The 26,338-nt window shown below is 34.6% G+C and overlaps 1 protein-coding gene across 11 annotated transcripts in view; it reads left to right on the top strand.

The window, feature by feature from the left end:
- The window catches only part of ATP11B (ATPase phospholipid transporting 11B (putative)), a 103,395-nt gene that overhangs the window by 35,247 nt on the left and 41,810 nt on the right, over nt 1-26,338 (top strand). For 7 of the 11 annotated variants that reach the window (XR_012508131.1, XM_074367231.1, XM_074367227.1 and 4 more), the window contains exons 8-19: nt 6,279-6,326; nt 7,815-7,889; nt 8,435-8,499; nt 11,103-11,184; nt 12,582-12,732; nt 13,853-14,050; nt 19,428-19,670; nt 20,258-20,433; nt 21,166-21,234; nt 22,578-22,651; nt 22,725-22,828; nt 25,647-25,828. Coding sequence is in view for 10 of the 11 variants with exons in the window: in XM_074367231.1 (XP_074223332.1) it covers nt 6,279-6,326; nt 7,815-7,889; nt 8,435-8,499; nt 11,103-11,184; nt 12,582-12,732; nt 13,853-14,050; nt 19,428-19,670; nt 20,258-20,433; nt 21,166-21,234; nt 22,578-22,651; nt 22,725-22,828; nt 25,647-25,828 (1,467 nt within the window). In the remaining variant the exon portion in view is untranslated. Of the gene's footprint in view, nt 1-5,370; nt 5,393-6,278; nt 6,327-7,814; nt 7,890-7,917; nt 8,338-8,434; nt 8,500-11,102; nt 11,185-12,581; nt 12,733-13,852; nt 14,051-19,427; nt 19,671-20,257; nt 20,434-21,165; nt 21,235-22,577; nt 22,652-22,724; nt 22,829-25,646; nt 25,829-26,338 lie in introns of those variants that run through there. The other 4 variants (XM_074367267.1, XM_074367263.1, XM_074367236.1 and 1 more) reach the window with 4 other exon arrangements.

The raw sequence follows: 26,338 nt of genomic DNA, 5'->3' as shown, positions 1-26,338 counted from the left end.
TCAAAAACCTTTTCAATCCCCTTTGATCTTTCTTCTCCTTCTGGGACCCCTATTATGCGAAGATTGGGACGCTTTATATTATCCCATAGGTCCCTTATGCTATTTTCATTATTTTTTATTTGCTTATCTTGTAGTTCTTCTGAATGGGTGCTTTCTATTGCCCTGTCTTCTAGATCACTAATTCGTTCCTCTGCATTATCTAGTCGGCTTTGCACAGCTATTAGATCATTCCTCATCTCTGTCAGTGAGTTTACCTATTCTACTTGGCTCTTCTTTATAGCTTCAATTTCATTTTGACATATTTTATATCTCTATAAACACTATCTCTTTTAATTCCTTCAGCAATTTGATCACTCCTTTTTTGAAATCTTGATCTAGTAGGCTATCAATGTCTATTTCGTTGATCTTTCTTTCAGGGGATTTCTCTTGTTCTTTTAATTGGGAAAGGTTTTTCTGCTTCTTCATCTTGCTCATACCTCTTTGGCACTGTGGTTTATGGAGTATCAGTTGTTTATTTTGGTCCTTAAGGATTTTATCTATCTAATGCCTATTTAGGAATAGAACTTAGGAAAAAAAGAAAAAAAAAATAGAGAGAGAGAAAGAATTTTAAAAGAAGGGAGAAAGAGGGTTTGAAAACAGTGTATAATGAATAATAGAAGAGTGAGTTGAAGCAGAGTATTAATTGGGTTGAGACGTCCTTTTAAAACCTTTACAAAAAAGGGGGGGGGAGATGAATAGATGTATTTGAAACCTGTGTCTAATCAATAGCAGGACATCAAAACCCAAGAGAAATAGAAATGAATGAAGAAGTAAAAATTAAGAGAGTAATAGAAAATAGAACAGGTAAAAACAGATTTAAAAAAAGGGGGGGGGTTGTCGGTGTTCTCCTGGAGTCTGTGTGTTTTTAATGTGAAGTCTTTCTGTCTTCGTCCTGTTTTGGAAGCTCAGCTTGCCGTTTTCAGAGGCCCTCCGTTGGCGCCCTCTTCTGTGCTGCTCCCAGCACCTGTCGGCAAGCCGATCGCGCCTCCTCCTAACACTGGGTCAGGTGCAGCTCTCTGCTGTGGGCGGGCGGGTCGCTGCCCCTCCAGATGCCTCAGTCAGATGTTGCAGACTGGCCGAGTAGGAGGGTGGGTCTTGCCCCCTCCCAGCACCTCGGTCAGGGGCTGTGTTCTTGCCCGAAAGGCGGGGGGGCCGCTCTCCCTCTACCTGCGCCGGTAGCTCCGCTCTCTGTGCGGCTGCGCGCTCTGTCCTGGTCGGCGCTCCGCCCTGGTCGGCGCTCCGCAGGTGGGCTCGGGGAAGACTGAGGGACAGCCCTGTCCCTGCTCCCAGCGAAAACCCAGCTCCTTGTTTGTCTTTGTGGAACAAGTTCTCTGAGGGACCAATGGAAGGATCCTATCTGCCCCGGGCTGCAGGCCAGTCTCAGTCTGGCCTTTGAGGCTGCCCAGCCCTTCCGTATGGATGCATGTTTCGCCCCACCCCCGCCTGGGTGCTCAGCGCAGAGGATATGGCGGCTGTGCCTGAGCCCCGCCTCTCTTCCCCCGAAAACTTTCCGCGGGTTTTCAGAGATGGGGGTGTGCACCCTTCCCCCGAGAGCACATCAACCTTGCTGTTTTATGGAGGGCCCAGGTTGTTCTGCCCTGTGCACCCACAGTCACAGCGTGCAGTCCCTTACAGTACCCCGGGCCTGCCTCTGTGCAGCCGCCCCCGTCCTCCACCCGGCTTGTGCAGCCTGGCCCTGCCCGCCGCTGCCGGCCCGCTCTCACGCTGGGTGTTGGGGGGACGCTCTGTGCCCCTTTTAACTTAGTTCTGTTAATCAAGGGCTGCTCTGTACAGATCCGAGCCTCAGAGGCACCCCCTCCGTCCCGCTGGCCTCTCGGTTGGAGAGGGGAGACCCAGCGAGCGAGTGCCAGTCCTCCTTTGCCACTCCCTCCCCCGCGGGACCCGTCTTGCGCTGCTTTGCCTTTTGTTCTTTCTTTTTTCCTTTTCTCCTACCAGATTTTTGGTGTCTTTATCTTTTGAAGAGGGCGATGTTCTGTCAGAGTTCCGCAGGTGCTCTGGTTGGCTGAGTGGGTCTGTAGACGTGGGTCTTGGTGTATTTGTGGGAGAGGGTGACCTGCGAGCGTCCTTTTACTCCGCCATCTTCTCCGTCTCCCATGATCATTTTTAATGGCTGCCTAATAGTCTTAGTAAAGGTACTAGAATCTAACCATTCTGCAGTCTTTGAATACCTGATTCTTCCATTATTTTGCTGTTAACAAATACTGCATGGCACCTTATTACACTTAAGTTCTTCAATTCAAAATCCAGTAGTTGGATAGTTCATTATTCCCTCCTCTTTGATACAGTTTGTTCCCTTGCCTTCTGGGACACTCCCCTCTTGATTTTCCTCTAATTTCACTAGTTCTGACTTCTTGATGTTAGCGTGCTCCAGGACTATTCTCAGTCCTCTTCCCTTCTCTACCTATACTCTACCTATACTATGTATGGTCACTCCTTTGTGATCTCATCCAAGCTCTTGACTTTAAAGACCATCTACATGCTGTTGATTTCAAATTTATATCTCCATCCCAGACTTCTTTCCCAAGCTTCGAATTCTTACATCCAAATTCCTGTTCCACAATTCCACTTGGATATTTAGTAGAAATCTCAAACGTAATCATATTGAAAGCTGAACTCCTGACCTTCTCTCTGGAACTTTTTATGCTAACAGCCTTTCCCAACTCAGTTGATGACAGTCCATCCTCTCAGTTGTTCAGGGTCAAAACCTTGGAGTCAGCAATGACTCTTCACATACCCTCACTACTCACTTCTTCTCACCTCCTCACCCACATCTCATTTCAATCTGTCAGAATGTCTTACTGGTTTACCTTCTTTAATATATCCAAAATCTGACCATCTTTCACCAGTTTCACTGCTACTGACTTGGTCCAAACCAGCATCATCTCCTCCTTGGATTATTGCTGTCAGAGGCATCCTTACTGTTTTTTCTGTTTTTACCCTTCTTTTCCCTGCAGTCAGTTTGTTCTCACAAAAGTAGCCAGAGTGATCCTTTTTAAATGTAAGCCAGATTATGTCATTTCTCTGCTCAAACGCTGCAGTGACTTTTCTATCTCACTCCAAGTTAAAGCTCTTATCTTTATAATGATCTATACGACCTTTCTGATTTCCCCCATCTCCAGTATTTCCTCTCTGACCTAGTTTTTGGCCCTTCTCCCTTTTGCCTCACCCTCCAGCTACATTGGCTTTCTTATTTTCCCTTGAATATGCCATACCCACTCCCACCTTTTCACTGACTGTTCCTTATCTAGCTTCTTTACCACCTTCTACTCTTTGCTTAAATCACCTCCTCAGTGAGGCTTACTTTGACTGTGTAATACTGGGACCTAATTCTTACTCTGTTCTGCTTTTCTTTTTCTATAGCACATAATACCTTTTAGTATACTATGTAAATTACTTGTATTTATTGCTTATTATTTCCCTCTCCAACTAAAATGTAAACTCAAGGACAGGCATCTTTGTGTGTTCTGTTCACTGATGTATGTGTGTTCTGTTCACTGATGTATCTCAAACACCTGAACAGATCTGGCATATTGGAGTCACTACTACATGTTTGTTGACAATAGAAAAGAATAAATATATTATGTACTTAATTTTTTACACTTAAATTTTCCCTTTTATTGAATAATTTCTCTGTGATATGTGCAAGCAAGATTTGTGTGTATATAGTTCACTTAGCTATTGAATTGAAGTACCTAGAACAGTGTCAGGCACATAGCAGACACTCAGTAATTAACTGTTGATTGAGTGGATGAATGATAAAGAGTTCCAAAGTGTTACTTGATCAAAGTATGTGAGAACGTTTTTATTGCCCATTTATTCATCAGATAGTGCCTCCAATAACTGAGGCATAGTGCTTGACACTGGGAATACAACAGTAAAGAAGCAGCGATAGCTCCTGACTCTCAGCGTTTATAGTCCAATACTCGATTATTCCCTAAGAACAAACAGCTGCAAAAATGGAGTTAGTGGATTAAAACCCTAATTGAGTTTGGCCTTTGATAAACATACTGACACATTACTTTATGGAAACATTGAATTATTTTTTATTGCCATGAGCAAAGTATTGTTTCAGAATTTTACTGCTATTAAGTATTATAGTTTTGAAATTTTTGCTAATTTTGTAGATAATAGTTTTATAGTTTTAAACCTAGTTTTAATTTGTTTTTTTATTAGAAAGGCTAAACATTTTTCTGTGTTTATTAATTTTTCTCCCTTGAACATTGTCAGTTCCTTCCCAATTACCTGTTTGTTAACTTGGGTTACATTATCTTTTTAAAGAACTTAAATACCTATTTGAGGAGAGGCTAGAGCATGGTAAGAAATTATCTCTGTCAAACCATTAGATGAAATAAAAACAGGTTCTACAGGTGCCTTTTTCACAGTATTCTCCATTTTCTCTTTTTTATGCTCCTTTGCTCTTTTTGTTCTTTCTTTTTATTCTTTCCACTTTTTTTTTTTTTTTTAAGCCTCTGACTCATCACTTCCACTTCTAGGAGGTTTTCCTAACGAAATAATGAAATTCTACTTCTAGGAATTTACCTTAATGAAAATGTGAAAACATATGTACAGAGGGTTGTTCAGGGCTGCATTGTTTAGACTATCCATAAATTGGAAAAAACTTAAACTTCCATCAGTAGCGAATTACTTAAATACATCATGTAATAACTCCAAAATACAATACTATATGTGGCCATTAAAAATAATGATGTAGTTGTTTTTGACAGAGCACATTGGGGGGGGTGTTACCAACCGTATTTATGGTATGATTCCATTTTTATACATGAGATATATAAATATTTACCTATATGCATATGAAAAAAAAGCCTAGAAAACATACCTTAAAATGTTAACAGTTTTATTTGAGTAATGGAATTACCGGTGGTTGTTATTTCCCCCTTTGATGTCTTTTCATATTTTCAGAATCATTTATAAAATGTGTATTTAGTCTTTATAAATCAGAAAAGAGAATACAGTTCTTTCCATTTGGAAACAAATCAAAGTGTGAGTTTGGAGAAAGGACTAAGGAAAGTGCAACAAGAGTTAATCCAGCACGGAACTGGCATGAACAGATACAAGAAATGCCTTAAAATCAAGGATAATAGGATAGATGAAATAAAGGAAAACAGGTCTCTTGGAATTTAGCTTAGGAAAATAAAAACTGACCACACATCATCTCTGAAAAGTGCCAAGGAGACATCAGCTGAGTTGATTCTTTGAATCTAAATCCAAAGTTGAGGCTCAAACCAGAGCTACATAAAATTCCATTAAATGGAGATGATTTTTTTTCTTTTTAAGTGCTGCTCCCTGAAACAGGAAGCTGAACGAAGTAGAGGTAAGAGATTAGTAAGAAACAATGAAGCTGGAGTCCACAAAGGGTAAAGCATCGGTGCCCTAGAAACAGGAGGGATAATAGGGGACATCTGGAAGGGAATGCTGAATAGTTCTTTGCCATGTTAAATGATTAACATGAAGCTCTGCTTAGAATTTGCTTCAACTTAGAATTTACTTCTCACTATAGTAGAAAGTAATTTTACACTTGAGTTGACTCTCTGCTACAGAGCTGTTTTGGTAGTGGAAGCTGGAACTGAAAAGTCAGGGTATGAAGATTCATTGTAACAACAGGCCACTCACTCTAAATTTCAGAAAACCAAAAGTTTAAAAAGCTCTGGCGGTCACTAATAGTTTTTTGCTTACTACACTAACTTCACCACATAATTCACACATAGTAGTTGCTCAGTGAATATTTATTGGATAAATGAGTGCATAAAAAAGTAAATGAATGAGTCAGTGATTCTGGTTACAGGAGTCTTTGTTTAGTAAACTGATGAAATGTATGAGCATTCATTTTTGGCTAAATAATGTATATGCATCTTTGTGTAGCAAGTATAAATTCTCATCATGACCAAGCTGATAATATATGTCATAATGTATAACATTTGCATTGCTATCTTGAAAACATTTTCTTTTCATTCATTAACTTATTCATAGCTGGAGTAGAGAAGGCAAGAATATTACATTTTTTAAAGCTTAATGACTGATAAGTATTTACTTTTATAATTTCTAACATGAATATTGGACCACTCACTTATCTCTGCAAAAGACTGAATTTGTTTCATGTATAAGAATAGTACCAAAACTATCTAAAATTTTCCACCCATTGATATCATAAGTAATGTATCTTTTTTTTTTTTTTTTTGACATGTTGACATCTTTGATAGATTCATGGGACGAATGATAATAACTCAACAAATGGAAGAAATTGTAAGGTAAGAATAAATTTGCATTATCTAGTTACTTTTAAGTGAGAATTGTTTACTGGAGGGCTAAAATCAAGTTAAAGGGAGATTAGATAAGTAAGCAGTGTATTATGAGAAAGGGTTAATTTTAAAACGTTTAGCATTTCATCTTATAGTAAATTCTTGCAGCAGCAAATGAGATGAGGATGAAACAAATCCCATGAAATAATACCAAAATAATTTAGTAAGATTATTTGTATTCTTACATATTTGTTTTCTAATAATATAACTTAGTAACATAAAGGAAACATAGCAGTTCCTGTTTAAATCCTTACACATTTAAACCCAGCACCACTTAAAGTCTTAGAGTACAAAAAATGTTTTATGTAACATTTAACAAGTAAAAATGTTATGGTCTCCATGTCAGAATCATTCAGCACAAACTAGGGTATTTATCGGCCAATCCAGAACTTCTTATTTACTCTTCTGATTGGTTATTTGTTTGTTTAGTTGTTTTGGTTTGTGTTCCCTCAGTATTGAGGTTAATTTCTGGCACCTGTATGAAAAGCTTTGGTTCATTTCAGCACTTGCTGATAGGATGCGATTACATTGTTACTCATGACCACGAAGCTGAATTTAGAATAAACTTACGTAGGAATCAGCCCTTGAACTTCTAATCAAACTAGCACTCCACCTCTTTTCTGGAGACATGTTCAGTTTATACTGGCTGCATGAAATAAGTCACTAATATAGAGAACTGAGAACATTTTAAATGAAATCCTTAAAACAAGCCACCAAAAATATGCATCAGCACAGATTCACATTTTTAATAAACATTAACACTGGAGCACATTCAATAAACTCTGTGTAACAAAGTCTTTTAAGTGTAGGGCCCCTGCTGAATAACAATGACTGAAAAACAGTAACAATGGGTTTACATTTTGATTTCTGTAGTGTCATAGTGGGATGCATGTGTGGATACGTAGTCTGAATTTAAAGGAGAAGATCAATTATGTTACCTTAGCCACTAGAATGGTTTAGGGGGAAAAAAAGAGCCATATTATTTATTGAAGCAACCTGATTGAGCTGATGAATTATCTTTTAAATTTGAAGCTTTTTATCATTATATTCCAATTTCATATCCCAGTGTGAGCTCAGAGTTTTTCTATTCATTGTTGAAACCAATACCAAATGAAAAAAAAAGCTCTAATATGGCTCCTGGATAATTGATTTTGGAATATCCATTGAGTGTGCTCCAAATATGACGATCTGATAAAACCATACTTGTTTACCATGTCCCAAACACCTGGCCCCTGCTCAGTTCATTGGATTTTTTAGTGTTTGGGTTTGCAGACATCTTCAGAATTGGTTCACATTCTTTTTGATTTGGATAACTGTATGTATGATTCAGAAAAGCCTTATGATAAGGAATATCAACAAAATTAAGGCTTTTTTTACATGTCCATAATAGAGTCTTATCATTTGCTATCACTAAGAAAATACAATTTTCCTTTCTAGTTATTCCTTCTCGTTTTATATCTCCTTTATGGAGAGAAATTCAAACAGCAAGAAGACGCGTGCTCCAAGAAGTATGCAAGTAGTCAAGTTGTAGTGTTGATCTTGCCTGGAAAAACTACTAACTCACTTACTATTTTTTCTGTTTTATATCTAGTGTAATTTTAATTGTGCAGAACTTATGCATTTATACACAAAGCATACTACAATTTATGTTTACATTACATTTTAATTTTGTATTTTCCCTTTGAAAACTTAACTTTGCTCAGAATTTTAAAATTTCATCTTCTGTAAAACATTTTAAAATCATTGCTTTATTTTTGGTTTTGTTGTGTTCCATGTTTAAACTTCTGAAATAGATGGCTTTGTGAGTTTATTTACAGGCGTAATTTTATTTCTGAGCCATTGATCTTAAAATGACTGAAATGCTAAAGCGGGTATTTGTTATTACAGTAACTAACATCATGATTGGCCTAGACAGCTTTATAGCAGCTGAGATTTTGGTTTTATATATAAAAGCATCGTTGTAAGTATAGCTCAAGTACTTTCTGCTAAAGATGCCATTGTAGAATTTAATTCAATTTTTAATATATTCAGTGCTTTTGGTTATTTTTTTCCCCTAGGCCTCTGGGGCCAGAGAGTCTCTTGCTTCGTGGAGCCAGATTAAAAAACACAAAAGAAATTTTTGGTTGGTATATATCAAACATTTTTAATTATAGATTCATGTTGATACTTTATATGAAGTATTTTTACAGGCACAGCATTTGTGGTCTTTTGGTTAGGGAATGTTATTATTAGTCAAATGTTTCTGTGATCATTTTCTTTCACAGGTTGGTTAATATAATTTTGTGGGGTTTTTTGTTGTTGTTAATTCCTATTTTTAAGTAACAGACTGGAACCTCGCTCTTATATTTTCATTGTGGCTACCTGGTGAAATTGAGTGCTAGGAAGATAATTCTGGGACTTCCACTAATGGTAGATGAGAACTATAAAATCTGGCACCATGATCCAGTAAATTACTCGTCTAATTTTATCATGATTGTTCTTAGATTTGATTAATGAAACTGCTGACTCATTTTTTCATCCATTTATTGATTCAACAAATTCTTACTGATCTGTAGCTATATACCATATACTGTTGGAATACTCAATAGTACTCTTGCGTTAGAGATCTAAATTAATTCACTAGGCTCTGACTCAACTCAAGGCAAATTGTAAAGTCAGTGATAATCTTTAGCTGTCATCTAGCTACTCCCCTTTCAGGAATGGCCCCTCATATACTGCCCAGCTTATGTTATTCACTGAACAGTTATAGCTTTTGAGGTCCTCTTTCTCATTCTCTTATTTCCTGTTAACTGTAGTGTATCTTATCTCTCAGTATTAGGCTCTCTGATAAAGAAATCCATATACTTTTAAAAACAGAAATAAGGAGTACAGCAAAAATGTGAAGAAATTGGAACCCTTATATATTGCTGGTGGGAGTATGCAGCTGCTATGGAAGACAGTCTGGCAGTTCCTCAATAAGTTAAACATAGAATTATCATATCACCCAGCAATTCTACTTCTAGATATATAACCTAAAGAATTGAAAACATATGTTCAAACAAAGGCTTGTATTAGAATGTTCATAGCAGCACTGTTCACAATAGTCAAAGGAGAGAAAGTGCTCAAGTTCTATCAACTAATGAACGGATAAACATATGTGATATCCATATAATGGAATATTATTTACCCATAGAAAATGAAGTACTAATGCATGCTGCAACATGGGTAAAACTTGAAAAACATACTAAGCGAAAGACATCAGACACAAAAGGACCACATATTTTTTGATTCCACTTATTTGAAATATCCCAAATAGGCAAACTCATTGAGACATAAAGTAGCTTAGTGGTCCCCAGGGGCTGGGGAGTGGAGGGGATTGGGGGAAAAATTACTTAATGGGTACAGACTTTTCATTAAGGGTAATGAAAATATTCTCAAGTTAGTGAGAATGATTGCACAACACTGTGAATGTACTAAGTGCCACCGAATTGTACACTTTAAAATGATTAAAATGGTAAGCTGTATATTATGTGTATTTTACCACAATTTAAAAAAGGAAAACTGTAATTTTTGATGGCGGAAGTCAGAGAAAGCCTCTATAGCTTTTAGACCCTCTCATGTAGTGCTGTGTATTTTAACACATCTCTTTAGCAGTAACACCTTTCATTCTCTTGAAAGAACATACGTATTCGAATACCTTTAGATGGGTTCCTTGTTGTTTTCCTCAGCACCACTTTTCTCTTGTATCATTCTGACTGATTTCTCACATTTCTATAATTTTGGTGTCCTTTGTCATTTGAGTTGTAATCCCTGCCTTTAAAGAATAATTCTGATAGTGAAAATTCCAGGACAGATCTTAAGGAAGAGAGCATGATGAGTCCTATATTGCTTCTCAAATTTTAGTATTTAGGGGTAGGCATTAACTTTTATTGATCATCTTTCTGTTTCTAGGTGTATTGCTAATTTGTTACATAACTCTCAACAACAGTTGTATGAGGTATTTTTTTTCCCCATTTAAAAATAGGGAAATTGAAACTCAGAGAGATTAAATAACTTGCTCAAGGTCACAGAACTAGTAAGTGGCAGAGCTAGCATTCAAACCAAGCTCTAACTCAAACCCAAGTTTGTTTGTTTTTTTTGATAAGACAGATCTTACCTAATTTTATTCACTGCCCAGTTTTAGTTCCATTATTACTGTCATTCTCTCTCATCTCAGAGTCATTCACATAGACAAATTTTTTAAATAGCACTTTTCTTGTGTTTACTTCATTTACTTTGACCGATTTCCATATTATCTTTCCAGTGCTTATAAAATTATTTCTAGATTCCAGATACGGCATTCAATGCCTTTCAAGCTCTGACCCCAATCCATTGTTAGAACCTAACAGAAAACTCTTTTCCATTTTGGTCTTTGCACTATCTATAATGGCCTTCCCTGCCATCTTTATCTTTTCACATTCTTTTCCTCCATCAATTTCAACTCAAATAATATCTCTTTCATTCAGATATCTCAGTTACAACTCAGGAACAGAACCTACATGCCTTTCTCGTCCAGCAGACTCAGTGACTGAAGGTCCCCAAAATTGATCTTGGAAAGCCTTTTTTAAACTCCAGAAAAACTTAGAGCCAAATTCTGACAGCTGTCAGACAATATATTTTCTTAGATGTTTTCATGCTACTGAGTACATTTCTTTTGTGAACATAGTAGAGGATTATTTTAAAAGACTGTTTTGTTTCATTTTACAGGTGTTGCTGTATATACCGGAATGGAAACTAAGATGGCATTAAATTACAAGAGCAAGTCACAGAAACGATCTGCAGTAGAAAAGTAAGAAAACTATTTTCATTTATTCACACATAAATACTATTATGGATATGTATATTATATATGTGTAAAATATGGGCATAAAAATATTTCAAGTCAACAAAAGTTGTTATTCTTGAGGTTAGGGATGGTGTCTCTTTTACTTACTAATTTTTTAAGTTATTGAAATAAAGCTGATGTACAACATTGTGTTAGTTTCAGGTGTACTACATAATGATTGGACATCTGCATACATTATGACGTGATCATCACAATAAGTCTAGTGATCCATACAAAGTTTTTGCAATATTATTGACCATATTCCTTATGCTGTATATTACATACTTGTGGATTATTTATTTTATAACCAGAGGTTTGTACCTCTTAATCCCCTTCACAATTTTATCCATCCCCAAACCCCAGCAAGCAACTGCCCATTTTTTCTTTGTATCTATGAGTCTCTTTTTATTTTGTTGTTTTGTTTTTTTGATTCCACATGTAAGGGAGATCATACAGTATTTGTCTTTCTCTGAGTTTCTTCACTTAGCATAATACCCTTTAGATCCCTCCATGTTGTCACAGGTGGCAAGATTTCATTTTTTTAAAGGGTGAGTAATAGTCCATTGTGTATATATGTGTGTGTGTATGTATATATATCACATCTTCTTTATCCAGTCATCTGTTGATGGATACTAAGGTTGTTTCCATACCTTGGCAATTGTAAATAACTCTGCAGTCAACATTGGGTACATATATCTTTTTTAACTAGTGTTTTTGTTTTCTTTGAGTAAATACCCAGAAGTGAAATTGTGGGATCATATGGCAGTTCTAGTTTAACTTTTTTGAGGAACCTCCATACTATTTTCCATGGTGGCTGTACTAATTTACATTGTCACTGATTGTGTGCTAGGATTTCCTTTTCTCCACATCCTTACCAACACTTGTCATTTGTTCTGTTTTTGAAGATAGCTATTCTGGCAGGTGTGAGGTAGTATCTTATTGTGGTTTTGATTTCAAATGCTTATAGTAAATGACAGTTTTGGCCAGATATTTTTGTCGTAAGTAATTATTCTAAGATTTTCTACATTTTTAGGAACTAATTTTAATTGCAAACATAACTAACATTTGTACAGCATTAAGACTTTATAAAACTTCTCTCATATCAACCAACTTGTCTAAGCATTTGAACAGTAGCTTACCTATAGTAAATGTGCTTGTAATCTTACATACCTGTTCTTTTATTTCTAGTAAATAGATTCTATTAAATGATCATTTCTTAAAAACAAAGACTGTGTCCTTTAAATAGCTGCTACAATACCTTATATATTTAGTTTCTTATTTAACACCAGTATTAATTTCCAAGTAGATGAGCATAGTAATACATAATTGATACATTTTATAGTCTCTTTTTCTCATTTCAGGTCAATGAATACATTTTTGATAGTTTATTTAATAATCCTTATTTCTGAAGCCATCATCAGTACTATCTTGAAATATACATGGCAAGCTGAAGAAAAGTGGGATGAACCTTGGTATAACCAAAAAACAGAACATCAAAGAAATAGTAGTAAGGTATTTTATGGTGTTCTTGACTCTGTTGTATAGGAAACTTTATTCTTTGGCACCGTTAATGCTTTGGTGATGACTTCTGATATGTGTGACCACTGTCATCCTGTAAAACCATTACTTTTGAAGGGTGCAAAAGGACATTGCAAGTGAAGAGTAACCAACATGTTTGTGCTGGTTTGCTTTTTGCATTGTAGGCCATAAGCAATTATCTTTTTGGCATGACTTGAGTAGTTAAAAGAGATAACAAAATTTAAATCGTCTATATTAGCATTCCACATCAGTACTACAAGTTGAATTTTTTACTCCATTTATGTATGTTATTGAGTTAAAGAGTAAGTTGATTTATTTTCAGTTTTATCAGAATAAATCTAGGAGTCTTACTATCAGTGTATTCATGTATGAAGTAACAAATCAAATTATGTCATAAAAGTTTAAACTGGTTGAGTGTGGACTACCAGGAGAAGTTAACCTGCAATTTTAGTAAATAATTGTTCTCCAAATTTCACTTGAGATCAGAATACAAATATTGGAAGACAAGTTTGGATCTCAGGAGACCACAGAGCAGATAATGACAGGAACGTTTTTTCAGTATCAATCACAATTAAATATTTTACCTTTCCCAGAACACATGTGGAGTTGCTCTGCCATTGAAGTAGGCTATTCCTGTATGGTCAATAATTAAGAATTTCAGTTTCTAATAGTTCTAGCCTAGCTATTATTTTAAATTTTTTAAATTACAGTCAATTTGTAATTATCTGATTTTGAAGACTAGAAGTAGAATAGTAAATATACCCCAGAGGTTTTTATTATAGTTTTGCCACAGGTAGTTTTTAGTCGCAAAACGTTTTTGGTAGCTTCTATAAAAAGTAACAAATAAAGTAATTTGAATTTAACCTTTTTTTCTTTTACTGTGTTCAGGATTCTAATGAGCAATAAAATAGCCAAAGGAAATGTGTTAAAAAGACAATTCAATAAATGAATTTCAATTCATGAGACTATTCTGCTTCAGAATGTAGTTGATGGTCTGTTTTGATATGAAACTGTCTTACAGTTTTCTTAAATATCTGATAATTAAGAAATTCTCATGTATTTTCTCTTACCAAACAATCATTTTCCCTCCTAGATTCTGAAATTTATTTCAGACTTCCTTGCTTTTTTGGTACTCTACAATTTCATCATTCCAATTTCGTTATATGTGACAGTCGAAATGCAGAAGTTTCTTGGGTCATTTTTTATTGGCTGGGATCTTGATCTCTATCATGAAGAATCAGATCAGAAAGCTCAAGTCAATACTTCTGATCTAAATGAAGAACTTGGACAGGTAATGATGATCGTTTTGTTTTTCTAATTTGTTATTTTTATCAAAATTATACGTGTACAAAGATAAATGAAACAAAAATATTATGAGGCTTATACCAAAAAAATCACTACTTTGCTCCATACCTAATTTCTTATTTCACAGTTTTAAATATTAAGCCATTTCTTTCACTATTTAGCACTGTGTTTGTATATAGTATTCTTTGTTGTTTTTCAATTTGAGACATTATTTACCATGGAATATAAAGATATGGCTCTTATACTACTCCTTTCACAACCCATGCAAACAGACACATACCCACTTTACTGCCCCATGGTCCCAATATTGTTAAATCACAATTTGAGATTTAATAAATATTCACTTATTGACATTATTATGACTTTTAGAGTCGTTCACTAACTCCTAGTTATTTATGTGTGCCCTATAATACTATAATTACATTTTCTTTCTTAGATGTTTTTGCTAGAGTTAATTGCTCTGTATTTTCATTTTTTAATTTCCATATACCAAAAACAAATCTCTGACAAATAAATGAAACATCTCTACGTATTCAAACACATCAGGTAATCTAGGACTTCTTTAATCTTTATTGCTCTCTCCCTCACTCTCTTTTGAAGCCTTTTATCTTCCTGCTTCAATTCAGACTTCTTTCTGGGCCAGCTTCTCAGCTGTCACCCTAGACTTCCTTTATCATCACCTTGGCAGTTCCTTTGTCTACCGCCTGTTTTGGATTTCTTGTCTTCTAGATTCTATGTCTTCCCACCTGTGACTTACTCTCTTATTTCTTCTAATAACTTCTGAAAGGGGGTGCGTAAGAAAAATATTTTGAGCTTTGAAAGTCTGAAAATATCTTGATTCCCTTTTTACACTTGATTAATAATTCAGCTGGGTAACACGTTCAAGGCTGGAAATTATTTTTCCTCAAAAATTCAAAAACATTTCTCCATTTTTGTTTTTTTCCCCCTAGCTTCTAGTGTTTCTGTTAAGAAGTCTAGTGCCATTCTGATTCCCAGTTCTCTATGTAGTTTGTTGTTTTATCTCTGAAAGTATTTAGGGTTTAAGAATCTTTTCTTTCTGCAATAGTTCTGAAATTTTATGATAGTATGCCTTGGTGTGAGTTTTTTGTTTTTGTTTTCTTTCTTTTTTTTTTCTTTCATTGGGCAGTGAACACTGAACACTTTTAGTCTGGAAACACATATTCTTCAATTCTAGGAATTTTTCTTAATTTGATAAACATGTCTTTTTATGTTTTGTGGGGTTTTTTTTTGTAGAAATTTATTAGTTTGGATGTCAGATCATTTATCTTGATTCTCTAATTCTTTTTGACTTTCAATTTTCATTTCCTTGTTTTTATAATCTGCTTTTTGGGAGAATTTGTGAACTTTGTATTTCCCCCTTTCTTTTGATTTCTTTTATATCTATTGTAATATTTTAAATTTCTAATAATTCTAGTATATCTGAATAGCCTTCTCTTAATTACATCTTATTCTTGTTTCCTGAATATACTTTATTCTTTTACCTCTCTGAGGATATTAATGACAGTTTTTTTTAAAGTCTTCTGCTCCCTGCATTTTCTGTTTGTACAGAGTTCCTTTTTCAATACGTCAGTTCTGCTGTAATGTGACACGCATCCCTAAAAATCAGTGTTCTATACAAAATTGCTTAGTAAAAACCACAGGGCTTATTATGGGAAAATGAGATAGGTGTACAATAAAACTTTGTCAGTAACACATTTAAAATAAAAAGATAGGAGCCTGATAAAAACAGGGCTTGCTGAATTATTAAGAAATAGATAAATACTGCAATAAATATGGCAGTTTATTTTGGAAAAACTCTGACGTTTACTTGTGGAAATGGCCATCTGAAATATTCCAACTTATATATTACTGTGAAGTATTGAAAGGAAGGTTATCAGAAAACAGAAGGAAAGTTGTATCATATGTGGATGGGTGCGGCTTATATATGGTGACCTGTGGTAGCTGCTAGCTGTTTGTACATTTCATGTATTCTAGGTGCAGTTTTCTCCATTCACCTACCATTTCTCATAGATGAAATTGTACATAACCAAACTGTGCTCATATTAAGCTCAAATTGTGTCCTTATGTATCAATCTTATTGTAATAAATTCTTGTCCTTTTAAGACAGTGTTTTAGCAGAATTTCCTATAATTTGTTTTAGACTCTACCTTTTTATGTAAGTGGATATCCTCAAATGAATACTAATGTTTGGTTTTCTTTACAATTCTAAAAGTTTCCTCTAGAAAAGCCTGGCAGCCCAGCTGTTTTTTGGGGTGTTCCCAATATCGATAATTGATCTTTCTTCAGTTTCCCCAGAGAGAATAACTGCGGTTGGTATTTCTTCTGCTTGTGATTGTTGGAGCTGTCCAGTAGAAACCTGTTTTTAGTGCACTGCTCACCCATTTTCAGCTTTCCACAGGGTCCAGATTCTCTCTGGTTCAGCCTCCTTAGAGAATAAACCCTGTCAGCTATTGCTCTGATAGAAGGGGGTCAGTATCAAATTTGCAAAGTTATAAAGGGATTTCAGGATTCAAACTGCTCTTGATACCTCCATTTTCTGTCTCATCCTTTACTCCCACATTCAGTGATAGTACATCTACTTTCTGAGAGTTTCTGGGAATAGGGTTTCCCCCATTGCTTAGGTTTCATGTTCTAAGTTCTGCTAAGTCACTTACCATTGATTCATCTCTTTTCCAAACTTGAAAAATTCCCCTTTTCATGTTGTCTCTTCTGTCATTGTTTCTGTTCTTTTTTTTATTCTTTTACTCTTATTTTGGTGAAGTTTGAAGAGGAACAGAGATAATTAATTGCATTTGTTCAGCCTGCCATTTTTAACCAGAAGTTGATCCATTTATTTTTAATAGCATTTAGGAGGCTTTAATAACTTAACACTAAATATTAATTCATGTCACATTTTTTGAATTATGTATTACATATTTAAGATCTAAAAACAGCCTGTTTTTACTGCTTCTCAGGAACACATTTTTTCCCTATTTTTTTCTTTGACTTTTTCTATCCCTATTTCCTCCTCCTCATTCCTTTATGATGATAGATTATCGTTTTTCTGGAACCACACACTGTATGCTCAGATATTCATATCTGCATTCTCTTTAAGAAACTATAAATGATAATGGTCTTCAGTTTCTAATTCATCAGTTTCTTTACTTTTAAGCCTACAGGTGTGTTTTTGTTTGTGCTACTGTAACTTTTCTGTTTTTATGTTAATGAAATCTACTTTATTTCACACTCTTCTATGTCCTTTCATTTCCTTACTATCCAAGAAACTCTCTTATAAAGGTATCCAGTGACCTCTTTCACCAAAGTTAAAAGATTTAACTTCTTGATTTTATGTATTTTCAAATAAAAGTTAATTTATATACTCATCACTACCATTTAATCTTTCTTATTATTGAAGTATGGTTATGTGCAATATTATATAACTTACATATGTACAATACAGTGATTCAGTTTTCAAAGGTTATACTCCATTTATAGTTATTATAAAATATTGGCTATATTCTCCGTGTTGTACAATATATCCTTATAGCTTATTTTATACCTAATAATTTGCACTTATTAATCCCCTACTCCTATATGACCCCTCATTCACAACCACCAGTTTGTTCTCTGTATCTGAGTCTACTTCTTTTTTGTTATATTTACTAGTTTGTTGTGTTTTTTAGATCCCGCATATAAGTGATACTATACAGTATTTGTTTTCCTCAGTCTGATTTATTTTGCTTAACATAATGCCCTCCAAGTTCATTGATGTTGCTGCAGATGGCAAAATTTCATTCTCTTAATGGCTTAGTGGTATTCCACTGTGTGTATACACCATATCTTCTTTATCCATGCATCTGTTGATGGACACTTAGGTTGCTGTCATATCGTAGTAATTGTAAATAATGCTACTATGAACATTAGCATGTGTCCTTGCAAATCAGTTTTTTTAGGGTTTTTTGTTTGTTTGTTTTTTGTATATATACCCAGGAGTGGAATTGCTGGGTCATATGGTAGTTCTATTTTTAGTTTTTTGAGAAAACTCCACTGTTTTCCATAGTGGCTGCACCAGTTCACATCCCCATGAGCAGTGTACGAGGGCTGTCTTTTCTCCACATCTTTGCCAGTGTTTGTTATTTGTATTCTTTTTGATGATAGCTGCTGACCGTGTGAGGGTTTTTTTCCCAACATTAACTTTACCTCCCTTTTTGTATATTGATCTTTTGTTTTTGCAATCTTGCTGAACTCATTTATTAGTTCTATTAGTTTTTTGATGTATTCATTCAAATTTGCTATAAAAAAGGAAATAGATTAGTTTTTATCTTTTTCCCAATGTGAATACCTTTTATTTCTTTTTTCTTGCCTAACTACCTTGGCTAGAATATTCAGTAGAATGTTAAATAAAAGTGACAAGAGCGGACATTTTTGTCTTATTCTTGAACTTAAGGGGAAAGCATTCAGTTTTTCTGCATTAAGGTATGATCCTTGCTATAGGTTTTTTATAGATACATTTTATCAGATTGAGTACCCTCCTGTCCCTAATTTGTTGAGTGCTTTTACATGAAAGGGTATTGAATTTTGCCATATGCTTTTTCTGCATCTATGGAGATGATCATTTTATTAATAGAATAAAGGACAAGTATTGTTCTGTTATAATGGTGGGTTTCATTGATTTGATTTTTGTATTTAACTAATCTTGTATTCCAGGGTTAAATCCCACATGTCATGATGTGTAATCCTTTTTATATCTTTTTGGATTTGTTCTGTTTGTATTTTCATAAAAGATACTGACTGTGGGGTTTTTTTTTCCCCTTATGATATCTGCTTCCCTTTGTAAATGACTTCTTTCTCAGATCATTATTGCAATAATCAAATCCTTACTATAATCCTAGTTACATGAAGATTTGACTATTTTATCTTTCTCTTTGAGGACCTATCTTATTTTAGGGTTATTTTCCTAAAATTAGCCTCGAAGAATAATTAAAATTAATTATTTCATATTTTAGCTTATTAAGCATCCCTTCCACCCTTGTTCAAAGTTCATTCTTAGTCCTACTATTTAAAAATGCCTTATCCAGAGGGTAGAAAAGAAGTACTAATGCCACAATATCAGTCAACTCTGTAGATGAACGTGAACTTAAAGATTCCACAAACTTCAAAGTGTATATAGATTTAGAATATTTTGTCACCCTGTTTGTTTCCATGGCATCTATAATTATTTGATTGTGCTTGTTTTATAAGACTCAGCATCACTGTATCAATGTTAATAGGTAAAGGACTTCAGGAGACAGAGGACGAAGTTTTTTTGTTTAACATAAGACCCTGAATACAAAGGTTTGTTTTCTTTTGTTTTGTATCTCTAGGTGGAGTACGTGTTTACAGATAAAACTGGTACATTGACAGAAAATGAGATGCAGTTTCGAGAATGTTCAATTAATGGTGTAAAATACCAAGAAATCAATGGTAGACTTGTATCTGAAGGACCAACACCAGACTCTTCAGAAGGAAACTTACCTTATCTTAGTAGTTTTTCTCGTCTTAACAACTTATCCCATCTTGCAACTAGCTCCTCTTTTAGAACCAGTCCTGAAAATGAAACTGAACTAGTAAGTAATTTTTAAATTAATAAATAGGAGTTTCCTTTGAAATAGTAACTCTTTGGTAGTTGGTGATTTGTAGAAGAAAAAGTTTAAGTGTTAGTAGGCAAGGAATATACATTTGAAATATTTATCCTTTGATTCAGCACTGAGAATTTGTAGTTATCACTTCGTATGTATCTACTTTAGTTCTCTGGGTTTTTTCATGGGATTAAGGAAAGCCCTTTCTGCCTTGAAGTAAAGAAGATTTTACTAAGGAATAGAGCTTAAATTTATTTAATACCTTTTGAGATCTCAATTCTTCCATAAAAGAGTTTCCATCTTTACTGGCAATTTGGTTATGCCTCCTAAAAAAATACTCACTTTGAAGGGTCATAAGCAAATGTGACATTTTACTCTTTAGAAGTAATATGTCATCTTCTGAGGTGCAGCCAGCTATTATTTATGCAATTTAAGATTGTAGCAGTCTTATTCTACATCTTAGTTTACCAAATTATTAACTGTATTTATTGACTTTTTTAGAATTTTGTTTTTGGTTTCTTAAATGTTATTTGGTATTGGTATTTTTATTACGAGTATTAATTATGTTTCTACAGATTAAAGAACATGACCTCTTCTTTAAAGCAGTCAGTCTCTGTCACACTGTGCAGATTAGCAATGTTCAGACTGATGGCATTGGCGATGGTCCCTGGCAATCCAACCTTGCACCTTCCCAGTTGGAATACTATGCATCTTCACCAGATGAAAAAGCTCTAGTGGAAGCTGCTGCAAGGTAGTTTGAGTCTAACTTTTAAATCTTCAGAAAAATACTTTTAAATAAAAAATGTGAAAAATCTAGAAAATAATTTTAAATTATCAGACAAAATTCATAACACATTAAGGTATTTTATATGTGAATTTGAAATGTGTCATTAATTTTGTTGTTAAACTTGCATTAAGTCATATTTTGAAGCGATCTCTTTAAAAATCTGGTTAGTACAAAATAAGAATAATATAATTTGCGAGAAATACTTGTGTATGTATTGTTTTAGACCTACTCTGATCTTTCAAGTTCTTTCTCTCTCTCTGTTTTTTTTTTTTTTTTTTTTTTTTGAGAATAGAAAAGTTTATGCTGCCATAGACAATAGCGGGCCACAAGGCAAGAGGTGCCTGTGTGAGCCCTGAGGGTTGGTTGTTGGGGTCTTTTGTAAGGTAGGATCACAAGGTGCCTGATCTTGTACACAAGTCTCTAATTGGCTGTGGGTGAGGTGAGGAGTTTAGAGTCCGTGAAGGGCAGTGGGTGGGCTGAGACAAACCAGCCTGAGCTATTGTGAGATTAGGGATTACCTAGGGCTATTAGTTTGTTAGGGCGAACCCCAGTAATGGTTCTTAAAAATAATGCTATATTCAAAGGAAATACTTTAAAATACATCTTAAACTTATATTTTACATATTTTTATTCAAGCTAAGTTATATTGTGAAACATCCTTTAAATCGTAATACTTCTTCTTTTTTTGATCCCTAGATTTGGCATTGTATTTATTGGCAGTTCTGAAGAAACTATGGAAGTTAAGACACTTGGAAAACTGGAACGGTAATTTTTTTCTTTATTGTAATTTTCTATATATTCATTATTTACTATAGATCAAGAATCAGTAAAGCATACCCACAAGCCAAATCTGGCTTACAGTCTGTTTTTGTAGAGCCTGCAAACTACATTACATTTTTAAAGTGTTTTCCCCCACCAAATGCAACAGAGACCATCTGTGGCCTTCAAAGCTTAAAATAGTTACTATCTAGCCCCTTTAAAAAAGTTTACTGATCCTTGCTCTAGAATGATGTCAATATAATATTGTATCTCATCAGAGTAATAACAATATTATGCTCTGAGTCTTTCATCTGCATTTTAGATGTTTCTCGAATTTATTGATGTGTTTATTTTTACCACTCTTGGAGTTATAAGTTTCATAAGTTTCTACTCACTAAAAAACTTCCTTGGGGGAGAGTATAGCTCAAGTGCTAGAGCACACACTTAACGTGCATGAGGTCTTTCCTGTAATTTTATCTTTTAGCCTTTAAAGAACTTCTCTCTTATTTCCAGTATTTCCACTGTGATAAACTAGTCCATTGTTATTATTCGTACCTTTCATGGTTTTATCAATTCTGACCACATCTCAGCTACATCTGTGCTTTTCCAAACTATGATTTTCTGAACTAATAGTGCCCAATCTTTGGCTTCTTTTATCTTGGAGCCTGCATAGCTCATTTTATCTACTTATAAGCCATCATTCTACTCAGTGTTTTTCTTTGAGATGTACAAAACATGCCTTATGTACATGGTTGTATAAATTCATCCAGAAGACTTTTCAAGCCATACCTAACCCATCTACACAGTCTTTTACAGCCCTTTAGAGAGGCATTTGTTCCCCCTACGTGCCCAGTCCTAGGTTCAGAATCACTGCTATAATGAGCCTCTGTTACTAATTTGTTTGTATTTCTCAAGTATGTTTGGGCAGAAAAAAGGGTTGAGAATCAGTCACCTTTTTTAGTGAGGACAACATGGAGCTGGACTGATCTGGATTCCAATCCTTGTGCTGCCACTCACAAGCTTATTTGACTTTAGGCAAATTAATATGTCTTTCTGAGTTTAGCAGTCCTTATCTGTAAAATGGTAGAAGACCTACTGCGTTTGGTTTTCACGGATATTGACATAAGGTGTGTAAAGTACATAAGGTATTTGGTGAGAACTTAATAAATGTCAGTTCCTTCTTTTTCTATCTTGTATTGTTATTAAAGACTCATAATCCATCATCTTGAGAAACGTAGTTGAGATTAATTTCTTGTTCTGAATTAACCATTTTATCTATAGGGATTCTTTCCAAATACTCACTTATTCAAAAAGTAAAGATTTTGCCTTTCTTATTTTTTCTCCCTTAGGTACAAACTGCTTCATGTTCTGGAATTTGATTCAGATCGTAGAAGAATGAGTGTAATTGTTCAGGCACCTTCAGGTAACCAATCTAAACTTTTATGAATTTTTTTGTATCTAATTTTAAGAGCTTAATAACTCATTTTTCTTTTTAGGTGAGAAGCTTTTATTTGTTAAAGGAGCTGAATCATCGATTCTCCCTGAATGTATAGGTGGAGAAATAGAAAAAACCAGAATTCATGTAGATGAATTTGCTTTGGTGAGTGCAAATTCTCTTACTTAAAAAACTCTCAGAAAGATTTGGGATTTCATTTTTTCATTAACGTTTTATCAAAAATTATAGAAATTCTACAGTTCTATTACATTATGTGTTGGCTCCTCATTGTTTGGTTAAAAATTGATTTTTAACCTGCTAAAATATGTCTTCTCTTTGAACCCATTACAGTCAGAGCCCTTACGACTGCAAGGACCAGTCCCAATTGCTATATTAAAAAGGGAGATTTACAAAAATCCCACAGACATAGAGAAACTAGAACACCCATTCATTGCTGGTGGGACTATAAATGCTACAGCCACTTTAGAAAATAGTTTGACAGTTTCTCATAGAACATAGAGTAATACAGAGTTACTATATGACCCAGTAGTTTCACTCCTAAGTACACACCTGAGAGTTGAAAACATATGTCCATACAAAAACTTGTGGCCAAATGTTCTTAGCAGCATTATTCCTAATAGCCAAAAAGTGGAAACACCCAAATGTTCATCAACTGATGAATGGATTTAACAGTCTTATAGCTATATAGTGGAATGTTATTTGGCCATTAAAAGAAATGAAGTATTGATATATGTTGCATCATAGGTGAACCTTGGAAAGATTGCTAAGTGAAAGAAGCTAGTCACAAAAGGCCATTATTTCCATTTGTATGAAATACCCAGAAGAAGCAAATTCATAGGGCCAGAAAGCAATTAGTGGTTGCCAGGAGCTGGAGGAAGGGGTCAAAGGGAAGTGTATGCTAATAGATATGGGATTCCTTTAGCAAGTGATGAAAATGTCTGGAATTATATAGGTATAATGACTGCACAACTTTTGAGTACACTGAAAACCACTAAATATATACTCTTAAAAGGAGTGAATTTTATGATATATGAATTATGTCCTTTTTTTTAAAGTAGAAATCCGATTTATTTATTTATTTATTTTTAACTTTTTTTTTGATTTATAATCATTTTACAATGTTGTGTCAAATTCCAGTGTAGAGCACAATTTTTTAATTATACATGAACATATATATATTCATTGTCACATTCCTTTCTCTGTGAGCTACCATAAGATCTTGTATGTATTTCCCTGTGCTATACAGTATAATCTTCTTTATTCTACAGTTTTGAAATCCCAGTCTATCTCTTCCCACCCCCCACCCTCTTGGCAACCACAAGTCTGTATTCTATGTCTATGAGTCTATTTCTGTTCTGTATTTATGCTTTGTTTGTTTGTTTGTTTTTAGATTCCACATATGAGCGATCTCATATGGTATTTTTCTTTCTCTTTCTGGCTTACTTCACTTAGAATGACATTCTCCAGGAGCATCCATGTTGCTGCAAATGGTGTTATGTTGTCAGTTTTTATGGCTGAGTAGTATTCCATTGTATAAATATACCACACCTTCTTTATCCAGTCACCTGTTGATGGACATTTAGGCTGTTTCCATGTCTTGGCTATTATAAATAATGCTGCTATGAACATTGGGGTGCAGGTGTCATCCTGAAGTAGACTTACTATATGACCCAGGAATCCCACTCCTGGGCTTATATCCAGAATTATGTCCTTCTTAATGAAAGAATATAGAAGAATCTGGTAATCTCACAAAAACAAAATGCCACAGTTTATGTGAAGAGGAAAATTATTAAGCAGTTCTCTCAGTCTTAGGGCTTCATAATCTTTCATTTCTGAATTTCTGAAATGTATGCTCCATACTTACCACTGCTCACCTGCCTCCTTTACTTATGGTTTCTTTTCTCCCATTACTTGTCTCTTAATTGTTTATGGTCTATATCATTTTAGTATCCGGAAGAAAGCTGACATGTAGTTGTCACTCAGTAATTGTTTGTTGTAGAATGAATTGATTAATTTCATACATTAATAACTCTCATGGTCCTTTAACTATTTATTTAAGAAAAATAGGTGTTCGTAAGTTGGATCACTTGTAAATAAAGGAATGCCAGTACTTAGAAATCTTCTAAATAGTGTCATACAGTATTTTAAAACCTACCCTTTCCAAGTTCTGTTATTAGAACATTTATTTTAGGTTTTTCTGAGGAAAATGTGTTTTAGGGAAAAGAACTTTCATAAGCTTTCAGATTTGGATGTCAACTTTCAGATATTCACACCATAAGGAAAATTTGCACCCAGTAGAATCAGATAATCAAGTATGTATTCCTAAGTTTTGTGTAATTCCAGTTCACTAGTAAAGATGTTATAATATAATTTAAAATCATTCATTCAGTGACTCTAGAAAGTATTGTTGATAATGTCCACCTTACAGGCTTCTTTATTTAAATTGTGAATTTGTCGTACCATAAACCCTCAGGATATTATAGTCCCCTTTGCTTAAAAAAATTCTTACAAAGTAGATAAAAATGAGCTTGCAGTGATTAAAACAGGAGAGTAGAACCTGGGGCTGCCTATCTCTTGGCAATCCTGAAGGTACCACTGTGGAACTTTCTGGCTTTCCAGGTAGAACAGTTTTAAAATCACAGATAGATTGTCTTTATGATCCTGTCTAGGCGCTAATATTCGACAATTCAGAAATCTTAATTATTTTGAGCAACTTTTTAAGAACTCATCAGAAATTGGAAGAGCTATGATATGTGACCCATAACTTAGATGACTAGGGTTTTATGATGGTTTATGTATTTCCTATCACTAGATAATAGTACTTTTTTTCAATTGATTTTTGGTAATAGGGTCCTCAGTTTGTTTCAGTGACTTCCTGGTTCCCCGTTAGTAAGTTTTGTTCAATTTTTGTCTTTAATTTAGTAAGTTTTGTTCAATTTTTGTCTTTAATTTTTCTTTTCAGAAAGGGCTAAGAACTCTATGTATGGCCTATAGACAGTTTACATCTAAAGAGTATGAGGAAATAGATAGACGCCTGTTTGAAGCCAGGACTGCCTTGCAGCAGCGGGAAGAGAAATTGGCAGATGTCTTCCAGTTCATAGAGAAAGACCTGATATTACTGGGAGCTACTGCAGTAGAAGACAAGTAAGTACCAGATAAGCAGGCAATGTCATTTTTCTCTCATAAGAATTTTTCTAGCCAGGTGTTTTGAATTTGACAGATTCCATTTATTAACATTTTATAATGACAACATATTTAAAATAAAAATAGAGTTAAATCCTTAATTTTTCCCAGTCCATATATACAATTTTTATTCTAGCCAGACATCTGAAATTGTTGAAAGAATCCAGCTGTGTATAGTTGTGCTCCTCAGTGTGCTGTACAGAGACTTGAAACACCTGCCTAGTCCTCACTCACCTCCTACCACTGCCCACTTCCTCTTTACATTTTCAGCAGTGCCAAACTGTCTATAGTGCCCCTCTGAACAACAACTATAGTTAAAACTATTGTATTTTGTGCCTTTGTTCTCTGGCAAAGCTGTGCCTTCTGCCTGGATCATTCTTCCCTTATCCATTTGTGAATACCTATTCATAAAATTTACTCCATATAGTACCCCTATTTCAGGAAGACCTTTCCTAGCCCATAATAGATTAA

The sequence above is a fragment of the Camelus bactrianus genome, chromosome 1 (genome assembly GCF_048773025.1).
Source record: "Camelus bactrianus isolate YW-2024 breed Bactrian camel chromosome 1, ASM4877302v1, whole genome shotgun sequence".
Classification (NCBI taxonomy): domain Eukaryota; kingdom Metazoa; phylum Chordata; class Mammalia; order Artiodactyla; family Camelidae; genus Camelus; species Camelus bactrianus.
Note: the sequence above shows the minus strand (reverse complement) of the source record. Positions and strands in the feature narration are given on the sequence as shown.